At 39.0% G+C, this 13,850-nt stretch overlaps 1 protein-coding gene across 4 annotated transcripts in view; it reads right to left on the bottom strand.

Moving 5' to 3' along the window:
- Positions 1 to 1,361: 1,361 nt before the first annotated feature.
- The window catches only part of fam227b (family with sequence similarity 227 member B), an 84,636-nt gene continuing 72,147 nt past the window's right edge, over positions 1,362 to 13,850 (bottom strand). For 2 of the 4 annotated variants that reach the window (XM_062963130.1, XM_062963131.1), the window contains exons 12-17: positions 9,799 to 9,866; positions 6,712 to 6,871; positions 5,356 to 5,434; positions 3,753 to 3,827; positions 1,979 to 2,048; positions 1,362 to 1,513 (exon numbers count right to left, since the gene is read on the bottom strand). In XM_062963130.1, the coding sequence (XP_062819200.1) occupies positions 1,475 to 1,513; positions 1,979 to 2,048; positions 3,753 to 3,827; positions 5,356 to 5,434; positions 6,712 to 6,871; positions 9,799 to 9,866 (491 nt within the window). In that variant the 3' untranslated portion in view covers positions 1,362 to 1,474. Of the gene's footprint in view, positions 1,514 to 1,978; positions 2,049 to 3,752; positions 3,828 to 5,266; positions 5,316 to 5,355; positions 5,520 to 6,711; positions 6,872 to 9,798; positions 9,867 to 13,850 lie in introns of those variants that run through there. The other 2 variants (XR_010000892.1, XM_062963132.1) reach the window with 2 other exon arrangements.

Raw genomic sequence — 13,850 nt, 5'->3', positions numbered from 1 at the left:
CCAGGAATGCTGAAAGGATTGCAATTTCAGTATGAAAACCATAATTCAGAGTATAGTTAACTAAATTTATAGTACCATACAGTTAGCATTGGGATTAAAATATGCATAATTTTGAAATAGTCGCTGTATCCCAGAATTGGCAGGTAGGCTATTAATTTGGATTGCTTGCAGGTATGCTTTTTTCAGAAACTGGAAAAACTGTGTGTTTCGTTAAAACATCATTATCATTTGACTGAAAGGAATAACAATGGGACTGCCGTTAAAACAATAACAACATAATCATTTAGTACACTTCTGACTGCAGTGGCTCAACTACATAGGAGTCTTGGCAAGGCAATTTTGTCATTTAAGGGGAGGATCAAGAGCTTCTAGCCTGGTCTTGGAGAGCTTGAAAATGCAGCCCTTTCCCTCCTTGTTCTGGGATCCATGTCTTTGTATTTTTTAAATTTAGGCAGTTTCTAACAATGGCTTTCATTGACATCTTTAAGTTGGCAAGCAATTCCTTGTTTGCCCGAATTGTCTCATTTTTGTTTCCCTCTTAAGTTTCCCACTAAAATCTGGCCTGAGAAATGTATGGCAGGAAGAATGTTGCATGTAACCAACTACTTGTTCATTCCACTCACCCTTATCTCATACAGGAGATATTTTATTTAAGCAATAATTGTGTTCCAGTTTGATGACTGAAAGTTGTTTATTTTTATCTCTAGCCATTTACTGCCTGTCACTGATTAAGAAATCTGATTGACAACAATATTTACTTGATAAGGTTCTGGTAATGGGCAGGAACTGAATATATTAAATGGCTTTCATAGACAATCATAGCCAGCTGCTATGGACAGGTTTAAAACAGCATACTGCACCATTGCTTATGAGTCTTGGCTCTAACAGGAGTTTCAACCATGAAGCAAAATCTAAATGCCCCAACATTTTGGGGTTTTCTATGGTTATTTTGGTTTTGTTAAAGAGTCCCTGCCAAAATATTTTAAAAAGATCCATAAGGGCTGAAGGGTTGCAATGCCAAAATGTTTAGCCACAAATCATTCAGCACTTATTTAAATATTTTTTAAAAGCGCTTAGACAACCATTGTCGTGTACATTATTTGTTAAAAGCTGCAGAATAAGGAATATTTTTTTTTAAAAAAAAAACAAACCATTAAGGCATCTTCACATAATCTGTTTCTGATCTCAGCTGCATTGTTCCAAGTGAATAAGAATGAGTTTGGATTTACATTGGAATTGGACTCTGACTTATTGAATGCCTGCAGCTCCATCCCTGGAATTGGAAGAGGGAACCGTCTTTGTGCTCTGATCAATCTCTATGACCTAGTCCTATTGTAAAAAAGGCCCGAACCAAAAAAAAAAAAGTTGCACTGTCTCATTTTTATTGACTTGAAAGAAAGGGGTACATTTAATAACAAATATGTCACTGAATCAAATTCAGCTGTTGCCACGCACCTCTTAAGGCTAGAAGTCTTTAAACAGTTGTTCCATATTGCCGTGGCTTTGCACTTTCCTGTTCAAATAAAACACCCAAATTAATGGATGAATTAAGCACAGAAAAGTAGCATAACTATGTATGTTAAGCCTCTATGTCTGCTTCTGATGGGGTTTCCTTCTGAGCCTTATAGTCTATCCCTGCTTTTGGAAAGGATTATTTCACACACCAACCATTCATTCATAATACATATATTACTACTACTACATGCAGTTGGTTAATTCAGAATGAAATTCAACCTCCAGGATTGTCTATGTCTGCAAGGAATAGGCTCCTTGCATAGACTGAAATGGGCAAAATCACCCCCAGACTCTGTTTGCAGCCCTGACCCTCCAGACTTTCTGGATTTACGAATTATCTTTCCCAGAAGCCTCCCGGAATTGCAATTCCCTTTTCTAATAACCTGCAGAGGCTTCCTGCACTTTGAACTAAAGTACAGATTTTACTTCAAGACTATGAAGACTGACAGAAGTAGTGAAATACCATTTGGGCAAGAAATTTCTCTGTTCTTAACCTTGCGTCAGTCGGCTTCTTGGTGATGGTTTTCAACATCCTAGATAAGAAAACAAAGTAGGGCATCATCTTCCAAGAGCATTTTAAGCTATGCTCTATGGCCTCCTTTCCTCATTGTTGCACCTCTGTAGATCACTAAGCCCTGTGCCCAATCTAGCCTGGTCAACATGACATTTCAATGGGTCAATCTGGATTTTTTAGCAGAAAGGGCAAACAAAAACATATATATTGCAGCCTTTCATTGCCTGTTGTATTGTAAACTGTGTCCCAGATATCAGATGATCTTTGTGGCTGGAACATTGCATGACCATTGCATGATAATCCAACATTCCCGTTGTTGCCAAATGCCAACAAAAATGCATCCACCATGAGCTGGAATTTCAGATTCAAGCCAGTCGTCTCACATAGATTGGAGTCCATTTCTTTTATGCTGGACTGCCAGCCCACACCATTTTTTGAACAAGCATTTTATTAAATCTGTTGTCAAAGGCTTTCATGGCTGGGATCACAGAGTTGTTGCATGTTTTCCGGGCTGTATGGCCATGTTCCAGAAGTATTCTCTCCTGACGTTTTGCCCACATCTATGGCAGGCATCCTCAGAGGATGAGAAAACATACAACAACCATTTTATTAAATCAATTAATAGGGATATGATATAGAGATTATATCTCCTTTACCAAATATTTGTAACCCCTCTGTCATGCCATCAGATGCATCTGAAGGAAAAAAGGACATTTCTACCTTTGCTCCAGCTAGGAAATGAGGTATCCTGATGAATGAGGAGCAGGGATGGCCATGTCACCTTCCCCAATGGCCATCCCACAGTACTTCTCTATGGGTGAACATGACCTCAAACTGGCTTAAATTGGTTTATTTTCATTTCCCATTTGGCTGGAACAGTCCCTATTAATCCACTGCAACACCCTTTTTATGACATGCTTTTAAAACATCGCTGATTCTCTCCTCCACTTTCTGTTTCTTCCTTCAAACTGGTGCAAACTGGGTTCAAAGGGAAAAAATCGTTTGCACTAAGTTATCTTCCCAGTAGTCTCAGACTAAATAAGCTGCTTTTTTTCGTGTCAGGAACAACCGGAGTTGCTTCTGGTGTGAGAGAATTGGCCGTCTGCAAGGACGTTGCCCAGGGGACGCCCGGATATTTTGATGTTTTACCATCCTTGTGGGAGGCTTTTCTCATGTCCCCGCATGGAGCTGGAGCTGATAGAGGGAGCTCATCCGCACTCTCCCCGGGTGGGATTCGAACCTGGCAGCCTTCAGGTCAGCAACCCAACCTTCAAGTCACAAGGCTTTTATCCCCTAGGCCACTGGAGGCTCCTTATTCCATTGCATTAAGTCATACCAGTTAACGTGTTGTCAAACTGCCTTAATTCTAGTGTAGATGCACCAGGAAAACATGGTAAGAAAGTTGTTCAATAGCTATGCATTCTTCTCAGACAAATCAGGATAACCTCTGCTTATTAATAAGCTGCTGCAGCCTCTCCTAGCTTGTCTCATGAATAACTTTTGCCATCTTGACCACACTCAGATATTGCTTGGCTACATATGATCCTGTTTTATCTGTAAAATTTGGGAGGGTTTCTACTTATATTCCTAAACACTAGCAGCTCACATTGGGCAGTTAGGAAAGGACATAGGAAGGGATTCCTTAGCAAACCACAGGCAACTAGATTGTTTCTAAAACATGGATTAAGTAGCTATGTTTTTAAAAAGTATTTAGATTGCAAACCTTTTGTATTTCTTGCTCATTTTTTTCCTTTCGTCTACGATCTGTGCGAGTTCCTCATGGCACTTATGTTCGAAGCTAAAATGCAGAGTGATATGCATGATACACTTGAAATGTTATCCATGAAAATGAAATGTTTTTCTTTAAAATGTAACACCATTATTTTCCCCAAGCTGTACAGGAAATGATACATTTCGTTTATCGCTTTCCCTTTTCCCGTAACTTTGCTTGGAAGCTCGGCATTCCTCAGATTAATTCTGCCAGAACAGAACAGAAAGGAGAGTCACTGAAAAACTCTTTCTGGAAGGATGATCAGCTCTGAAGGCATCGGTTGTGTATAATTTGAAAATGAACAGCCTAAGCTGCCAATGCATTGTTGGTCCTGAACATTTAGCTTACGGACCCCTGAATTTTTGTTTTTAAGTGAACTGAATACATAAAAGCTTTTTGGGTCCGGTCTGCATGGTTTTGAACTGGCTTATTCATAGCACCGTGGAAGCTTTGCATTGCTTTCCTCAATATCCAACATCAGCAAATACTGCTGTTGTGAGTGGCTTGCAAAAGTTAAAACAGATATAAATACTTCTTGACCTGTTATCAGTTCTGTTTTTAAAAAATTTCCTACCTTCTGCTGCTCATTTGACCTTTTCCTTTCCTAACACAATTTTTGTAGGGTTAGGAGCTACATGTTTTCCTCTGTCATACACCACAGAACCAAAAGTGACCCAAAAAAAAACAAAACACCCCATCCCAATGGAAGAAACCAAAAGCGGAAGGAGACATTAAGTCTGCTTCCAGTTTTATTTTTTGGCTCCTCGGCAGGGTCCTTTGTATGCTCCTCTCCCTGGGGTACGTAAACTACCATTCCTGGAGAAGCAAACCCCATTCCTTGTTAATTGCTCCTTTTTCATGCTGGAGAAAGCATTGAGTTGAGATCACACACAAAAAGGCCCATGGGGCATATATGGCCTACTGCCCGTACTTGCTTTACAACTGTGAATTTCTAACATCCAAAAATGGGATGTGAATCACAGCTGCTATCTCACTTGTTGGCTAAAGGTGCTGAAAGTGATTATCAGTTTTTTCCCTATTGAATAACTGGACAGAGCAGCGACTGCATTTTGGCTTCTACCATCACTAGTAACATAATGAGTATTTGAATGCACCGTCATTAGTTTGATACCATTTGTGTGAGTTCGGAGACCTAAAGTTACAGGTAACAACTTGTCCTGTTTCACTCTAAAATCAGCCGTCCTCCTACCCTAGCTATGAAGCACACATTCTCATTTTCTCTTTCATGGTGCCATCAATGTGTTTCTATACATATATACGTACAGTAAGGAACAGGAAAGATTCACCAAGCAGCTAGGAATTAGGTAAATTATTAAAAATAAAAAGGCCAAGAGTTTAAATCACTTGGTTCTCCCAACTGGCCTTGAAACATAGGTAAAGACCAAAAGACACTTCAACAATTCTACGAAAGTGCAGATAATTCAAACTGAGCAGGTTGGCGTTACCTGGCATGACATCAAACTTGAGATCTCCAAATAACTCCCCGTTTGAACACTGTTTTAAAGAAAACAATTTACATTTGGCATATACTCACTCAATGAAATCCAAGCGCAGATTTTGTGAAAACCTTTGACTCGTCTCAATAACATCTAGATAAGTCGGAGAAACGGGTGTGCTGTTGTTTCAGTCAAGGGAAAGGATTGTTTGCTTTCTGATCTTTTCAGAAGTTTTCTAGAATCATGACTCTTTGTCAAATATCTATGTCGTATAAAAGAAGATGTGTTGAATTTGGTCTAAAAAGTTCTGTTTGAAAAGTCCTCCAAAAATCACTCAGACAACATGGCTAAGGGATTGTAACCTACTGAGACCTGTACTAATACCTGGCACCAATCTTTCTCTTCTCCATTGTTTATCTGCACCTCATTGCTGTGGGAAGCATACACATACCCCAGTTACCATCCTTACATTCTGTAACACAAGTATGTTTACGATTTTCACCAAAAGATTAACAATGCTATCAAAAACTCTTTAGTACAGATTGTTTCCTCCACCATTTAGAAACATTTGGATATATAAAGGCGAGCAGAGTGCGAAAATTCTGCTAAAATGCTGCAGGGAGCCTCAGAAATTAATCTTTATTGGGAATGGCTAACTCTGCCAAAATTCAGACTACCTGGAAATGATTATACTTGCAAGACAGAACAAAATTAATTAAAATGACCTGCACTTCCTAAGCCCCTTGCAATGTAACAGAGGGAAGCCAACATCATGGCTAGGCACGATAATCTGAAATCATTTGAATGATGCTAAGGGTGCAATGTTAGAGCCAAGACACAATGCATAAACTCTCTGAAACGTTGGCTGGTGCACAGCAAGGAGGCTCCAAGTGCTACAATTTATGTCCAAGTTTAGATCCCAAAGTTGCATGTTCTTAAGACCCAGGTGACCAATCCAAATGTAGTACAGAAATGCATCTTGTTGGACAACTGGAATGCATTAATCCAACCGAATCATGAGCTGTCTGCTCACTAGATAACTCACAACCAATTCTTGCTGAGAGAATACAGCACTCTTTGTCAGAAAATTTGACAAAGAGCGCTGTATTCCCTCAGCAAGAATTGTGAAACACATTCCACTTCATTCTTTATGCTGAGAAACCTATGGAGACCTGAGTGTGAGCAATTCCCTGCACACAAATGTGCACTGCAAATAGTTTATTTTGGACATTACGCCTTTCAAATCACTTTGCCTGCTAATACTAACCTTTCCACGAGGGACCTCAGAAACTGGCCTATAGCAAACCTCCTTCCCAACCCAAAGCGTATATTTAATTTCTTCTCTTCCCAACTCCACACTCATCCAACTTCCTTTTTAAACAAACTGAATTATATCATGATAGTACAAGTTTCAAATATTTCAACATAGTATGTTCTATTTTTTAAAGGATATGGTATTTTGCAGATTTCATGGTGATTGATCCTGTAAGCCCGACTGTTCGCTAAAGAATTGCCAATTCCATGCATCTTAAAATAATACAGGACGAGTGGACTTTGGCCACCAAGGTTGAATAGCGAACGCTGGAAGTCTGGCCCATCCCCAATATAATGAGACTATAAAGAAGGTAGAAAGAGGCTTTATTATAGATAACACTTTACTGTAAGTGAATAAGAATATGATATGGGGAAATTTTAGATTCTAATTAATAGACTGGTGACACACACTGACCGGGCTGTGGCGCAGCTGGCTAGTAACCAGCTGCTATAAATCACTACTGACCGAGAGGTCATGAGTTCGAAGCCCGGGTCGGGTTAAGCCTCCGACCATTAATAGCCCCGGCTTGCTGTTGACCTATGCAGCCCCGAAAGACAGTTGCACCTGTCAGTTAGGGAAATTTAGGGACGCTTTATGCGGGAGGCTAATATACAACACCATAAAACTGCCAGCAAAACACGAGGAAAGGAATGAGGAAGTACAGCCACTACTGGACGGTGAAGCAACAGCTCCCCCTGTGGCCGGAATCGTGAAGCTGGAAAAATGTTAAAAATGCCTCTGAGTCTGTCTAATGTATGTTGTTTGTCTGTTGGCATTGAATGTTTGTCATATATGTGTTCATTGTAATCCGCCCTGAGTCCCCTTCGGGGTGAGAAGGGCCGAATATAAATACTGTAAATAAATAAATAAATAAAACTGTAACCGGACAGGTTTCTATGCTAGTATACATACAGGTTGGGTTGCTGTGAATTTTCCAGGCTGTATGGCCATGTTCCAAGCATTCTCTCCTGGTGTTTCACCCATCTCTATGGCAAGCGTCAACCTCTGTGGATGCCTGCCATAGATGTGGGTGAAACATCAGGAGAGAATGCTTCTGGAATGTAGCCATACAACACAAAAAACTCACAGCGACTCAGTGATTCCGGTCATGAAAGCCTTTGACAACACATACATACAGGTTGTTTGATAATAGTGAAAAATTAGCTAATTTTTTAAAATGTGGCACAACCTTGGGAACAATATATAATTTCTAGACAGTGCAAGAATTTTTTAAAAATCAGAGAGGGGGGAGGGAACCCTGTGGTTTGAGGTGGATGTGTATGTAATAATCTTTGCTGCCTGAAATAGAAAGCTATAAAAGTTGTATGAATCAGGAATATGTAAACCATAATAATTATCATAATGATAATCACAATAAGTGTTGGGCGTACAGTAGAGTCTCACTTATCCAACATAAACGGGCCGGCAGAATGTTGGATAAGCGAATATGTTGGATAATAAGGAGGCATTAAGGAAAAGCCTATTAAACATCAAATTAGGTTATGATTTTACAAACTAAGCACCAAAACATCATGTTTAACAACAAATTTGACAAAAAAAGCAGTTCAATACCCAGTAATGCTATGTACTAATTACTGTATTTACGAATTTAGCACCAAACTATCATGATGTATTGAAAACATTGTCTACAAAAATGCGTTGGATAATCCAGAACGTTGGATAAGCGAGTGTTGGATAAGTGAGACTCTACTGTACTTCATAAAATTGTAACCAAGAATTAAGTCCAACACTTAGATGTCTCTTTAAAAGAATGAAGTCAATAAATAAATAAATATTTATTGAGCCTCGTGTGTGGCTCAAGATGGTAGCTACTTCGTGCAATGGGTTTGGAAGGCTTGAAAGGTTATCAAACATTCTGTTATTTTAATCTAGTGCTATTTATCAAATGGGGATTTCCTTCTCAGGTGTGAAAATTGCTTGTGTTGTAGCCTTGTTTCAAAACATGACATATGTTTTATTGTAAAAATAACAGAAACTTTACGAAATTAATGGGTTAACCTGATATGTTAACATCACAGAAACAGGATAAATCTCACAAAGGAGGGTACATGGGAAGACTAGAGTTGGATGTGAAGTCCAAAAGATAACATCCATAGGCTACTTTAGGACAGTGGTTCTCCACATCTGTGGGTCCCCAGATGTTTTGGCCTTCAACTTCCAGAAATCCTAACAGCTGGTAAACTGGCTGGGATTTCTGGGAGTTGCAGCCAAAACACCTGGGGACCCACAGGTTGAGAACCACTGGTCAAGATCAAAGGAAGTCATGGTGCCCTTCTACATTGACTCTAGGCTGGAATGTGTCCAGACAAGAGCAACCAAAATGGTTAAATATCTGGAATATTGCAAATTAAATTTAAAACAAAACCAGAATACTTTGTATTAGGTATGGTTGATTTTCAAATGGACTTCAATACGGAAAAACAGCGGCCAGGATATGTATTGCCAAACTATGGAAAACACAAGAAATTCCCAGATTAGAAACATGGATGCTGAAGCTAATTGACATCAAAAACATGGATCTATTAACACAAAAAGTATCACAGAGCATCTCGCCAAGACAATGGACCGACTGGAATAAATTGAGACAATATCTGTTAAGAAGCAATATAGAACTTTTGTGACTATCGCTTACAGGAGCTCTTAGACTCTAGGTTATATACGATGATTTGCCGAATATATCTAATGTCGAAAGGATGTTTTACAAAGCAGTGTAGAGGAGCTGGAAGTGGATACAGGGGTTTGCTTTGGTGTTTGTTCTTGTTTTCTTGCTCTATTACTATACATTTATATGCATACATAAAGGTATATATATATTTCTTTTTTTTCTTTTTTTCTTTTTTTCCTCTTTTCTTTTCCTTTCTATATGTTTTCTCATTTTTCCTTTCAAATTTTTATGTATATGTCAAAATCACAAATAATATATATATTAAAAAAAATATCTGAAAAGCATGAATCGTTCTATGGAATAGCTTAAAGAGCTGGTTTGAGAAGGTTAAGAGGAGAGAGATGAGGACAATTGACTGGCCATGGTAGGAGAATTGGGGATTAAAAGAAACCGAGGGACGGGTAGAATATAAACTGATTCCTTTTGCACAGACTCAACAACACCTTTGGGCTAACAAAGCAATCTTAACTTCAAAATGAGTAAGACAGACATAATAGAATTGCCTCTTCTGATGTTAATGAGCATTGGTTCCAAACATACCTCTTTCTTTTCTTTCTTTTCTTTCTTTGGCTTTTTCTTGGGGACTTCCTTTCCCAACTGAAACCGCACTACACAAAAACAAACACAAATTCTTTGTAATATTTTTTGTGTTGCTTTATGTACATTCTTCCAATAATCTTTAATTTTTTTTACATTTCCACCATTGGTGGAAAAAGTACCTATTTCTTTATTGCGCTTCCAACATTTATTTGAAATATGCTTATTGAATTTTGCTAATTTGGTTGGGGTATAGTGTCATCTGAAAAACAATTTATACCAGTTTTCTTGTACTTCTATAGCTGAGGTGAATTTCAGTTTTTTGTTCCAAATTTCTTCCCATTGATCAATATTTATACCGTGCCCATTTTATTTGACAATTTTTAACCTGTTCCTCTTCCGTTGACCATTGTGATAATAACTGGTACAGCCGCTTGATATTTTTTTTCTTTTTGCATTATGATTTCCCATGGACCTTGATATCCCATGGTTACTTGATATCATTCAAATGGACAGTTTAACACAAAAGCTTAGAAATGAAAAGGGAAGAACAGATTGGTCAGGTTTCAGAGATTTTATTCGAAAGGGCAGTTACACTCTAAAAATGGACTTATCTGATATATGGGGGAAAAAATCATAATATCAAGATGGCTAGATCGGAAGAAGAATGAACATTGGTAATTTCCACGAATAACAGACCCCCCAAAGAAAACCATGGGAAGTCTCCCCCCCCTTTCCCCCTTTTTTGGGTGTGTGTGTGTGTGGTTTTTTACCTTTTTGTTACTACCTACTATTAATTTTTTTCTTTTTTCTCTCTTTTCCTTTTTCCACACCTATTTTTCCTCTTTTCTCTACTTCACTATCTCTGTACCAATGTTTCCTCACTTTAACTGTATATTTATATATATAAAAGGGTAATGAAATTTCAGCCTAGGACAAAACAACAAAACTACACATCCCAGAAACACTAAACTTGGCAGCACAACCCCTCATCCATGCCTCTATGTTCATACAACAAAAAGAAAAGAAAAATAAAGTCCTAATTAGAGGGAGATGAATAATTGTTTTTATCCAATTGCTGCCAGTTAGAAGGCTAAGCTCCGCCCAGGGGACAGGCAGAGTTAGGCCTCACTTAGGCCTCTTCCACACTGCCTATAAAATACAGATTATCTGATTTTAACTGGATTATATGGCAGTGTAGACTCAAGGCCCACCCACACAGCTATATAACCCATTTATAATTTACTTACTGTCAGGGGAAAAGCTTTACCCTTTACCTTAACTACCACCAATTCCTCAATACTTATTTCCCATACCACCATACTTCGCCACAGCAACGCGTGGCCGGGCACAGCTAGTATCACATATAACACAATAAAAATTATTATAAAAAACAAACAAACACAAATTCAACCATTCATTCTGTTTTGTGAATTTTCTTGAGGCACCTGGATTTTCTGTGGTTAAAAGTACAAACTGGCTCCTGTGGTGCTCCTTAATGCACCCAACCATTTCGATCACCCAGAAGGAGCAGATGGACTCGCAGCCAAAGATGAAGCCATATCTGCCTGAACTCTGGATGATTCTGTTAATGTGGGATTTGTGTATTGATAGTGTTTAAATGTAATTTGAGTCTTGCTTGTATTGCATACTGATTGCATCATCCAGAGTGTAATATAGTCTGGAAAGAGTTAATTGCCAAGAAGCTGTGATGACCTTGATGTGTGGCTGGAACTGGGGAGTGTCCAGACACAAGTGTGTATGCATTACTGATTGCATCAGTTCAGTTCTGAGTTGTGTCGAATGTTGTCTGCCTAGGTGTTAAGTCTTGTGTCTATTGTCTGCAAGTCTGTTTGTCTTGACCATTACTGCTTACAGTAAAACTTTGTATATAGTTTTACCAACTGTGAGGGTAGAAACTGGTAGCAGGAGCAAAAGTGAAATACGGGGCACAGGGCAGTTTCGACATGTTCATTTAAAAAGTATTACGTAATGGCTCATGGGTAAAACCCTTTAAAGGAGGCCCAAATCAGAGCATACAGCACTGAGCTAGGTGGGCAAATCATCTGCAAAAGTCTCTGAAGAAGAAAAATATCCCCCCCCCCCCAAAAAAAGATGTAGAGCCCTTCGATAATGGGGTAAAAACAAATGTTATAATCATGCCCAAGCCAAATGCATTTTAGTCATAGGTCACCAAGAACATGCAAAAAGAAAATAACAGTTTGAAGCCAGATATGGGGCCCCAAATAAGGGTGTTTCAGTTTTGTGCATGACAGGAAGTGTATCAAAGAAACCAAACGGCAAAGACATACTCATGCAGATATATGTATAAATGAACCTAAATAAACATATATGTGTTTATCTCATGTCATTAAAACAAACAATTGCCTTCCTCCTGTAACAACAAAAACAAGCCATTCGGCTAAAATAGAGTTCGCAAGTACTGTGTCACAAGGTACTTAAAGATGCGATGTCTCTATAACTACATTCACTGGGGAAACAAACATTGCAATATTTCCACAGCATAGGAACCAAAAACGCTTAATAAATGCCAGTGTCTTCTCAATAAGTTTTGGGAGAGGGGATACCTCTTACATCTCCCTGCCTCCCAGCTGTTTCCCAAGGCTATATTTACCTCTGCTGCACTTTCTACCTCATTAATAATGATCTTGGCAGATATATAATTTTGACTAGCACAAATTGCCTTTATTTTTTTAAAGACATTATTCAGTTGGGATGCATCCTCCTCATTTTGTCCATAAAAGGCTTGTCCATATTGAGCTGAATAATCGAGGGTGTTCTATGTTTAAAGAGCAGCAAACCAGCAGTGTGTGTATATGTGTCACATTGGCCTTCATTCAACATTGTGCTTGCATTACAGCTGTGGTTGTACTCACAAAAATCTGGTACAGGAAATCTGGAACTGAATCCAGCCCCTTCTGCTCTTTCTCTTCAATTCAGTGGCACTATTTTCAATAAAGAGTCTGTATTCACGGTCTCAGAAGCTGGATTGAGGGTTGGGGCAGAGGGAAAACTTTGGATCTACTACCCGTTTTCATGAACAATTTCTCAGTGATTCAAGCAGGGTAAGATTGACAAATTTGGGATTTGTCACCAAGATGATCATTCCTGCGTTAGGATGAAAATGAAAGGGCCTTTAATGTGAACTGGAATGTCCCTGATAAGGGAATAGTCACATATTTTCCTATGTATGCTTCATCCTAAACATACACACAACTGTTTTTATAGTCCGGTGCAATTGTTCTTATTGATGAAAATGTCTATAGGTGTTTCTATCCCCAGCCCAGTTCCAGATCTCTTTTACAAGAACCTTTATGAGTCTTGAGTATTTTTAAATGTACCATTTGTTAGTTCACCCCTTTCTAAAGGTTTATACAGATATGTACACAAACAACTGTAATGCAAGAACCATGACCTATCTCCCCACTAAGTAAGGTAAAGGTAAAGGTTTCCCCTGATGTTAAATCCAGTCATGTCTGACTCTGGGGATCTCCATTTCTAAGCCGAAGAGCCGGCGTTGTCCGTAGACACCTCCAAGGTCATGTGGCTGGCATGACTGCATGGAGCGCCGTTACCTTCCCACCGGAGCGTTACCTATTGATCTACTCACATTGGCATGTTTTCGAACTGCTAGGTTGGCAGGAACTGGAGCTAACAGCGGCCGCTCACACTAAAGATTTCTCATATATGGTTCTAGCAGTAGTTCCCTGACTTTCCCCTGCAGTAATGAAAACAATCTGCTTCTTTAAAGCCCTACAAAGCCAAGAGAGCCATCTGGTATATTTTCCCCCCTTTTCAATATAATATGCTTTATGGCTCTCAAGTCATGGCAGCAATCTGTGCCTTCCAGCAAGTATTTGCTGGGCTGATGTTGCCCATTGTGTTGAACAAGCTTCTCAAACTGGTGTGGTTTGAGGAAAGGAGGGTGTGGTTATATTTTTAAACAGCTGACATACGATGCCCTGAAAGTCTGGGGCCAACATGCAAAGCTACAGCTGCTAAGCATAAAGCAATTCTGTAAATGTGTAAGTATT

The sequence above is a fragment of the Anolis carolinensis genome, unplaced genomic scaffold (assembly GCF_035594765.1).
Source record: "Anolis carolinensis isolate JA03-04 unplaced genomic scaffold, rAnoCar3.1.pri scaffold_11, whole genome shotgun sequence".
NCBI classification, from domain to species: Eukaryota; Metazoa; Chordata; class Lepidosauria; order Squamata; family Dactyloidae; genus Anolis; species Anolis carolinensis.
Note: the sequence above shows the minus strand (reverse complement) of the source record. Positions and strands in the feature narration are given on the sequence as shown.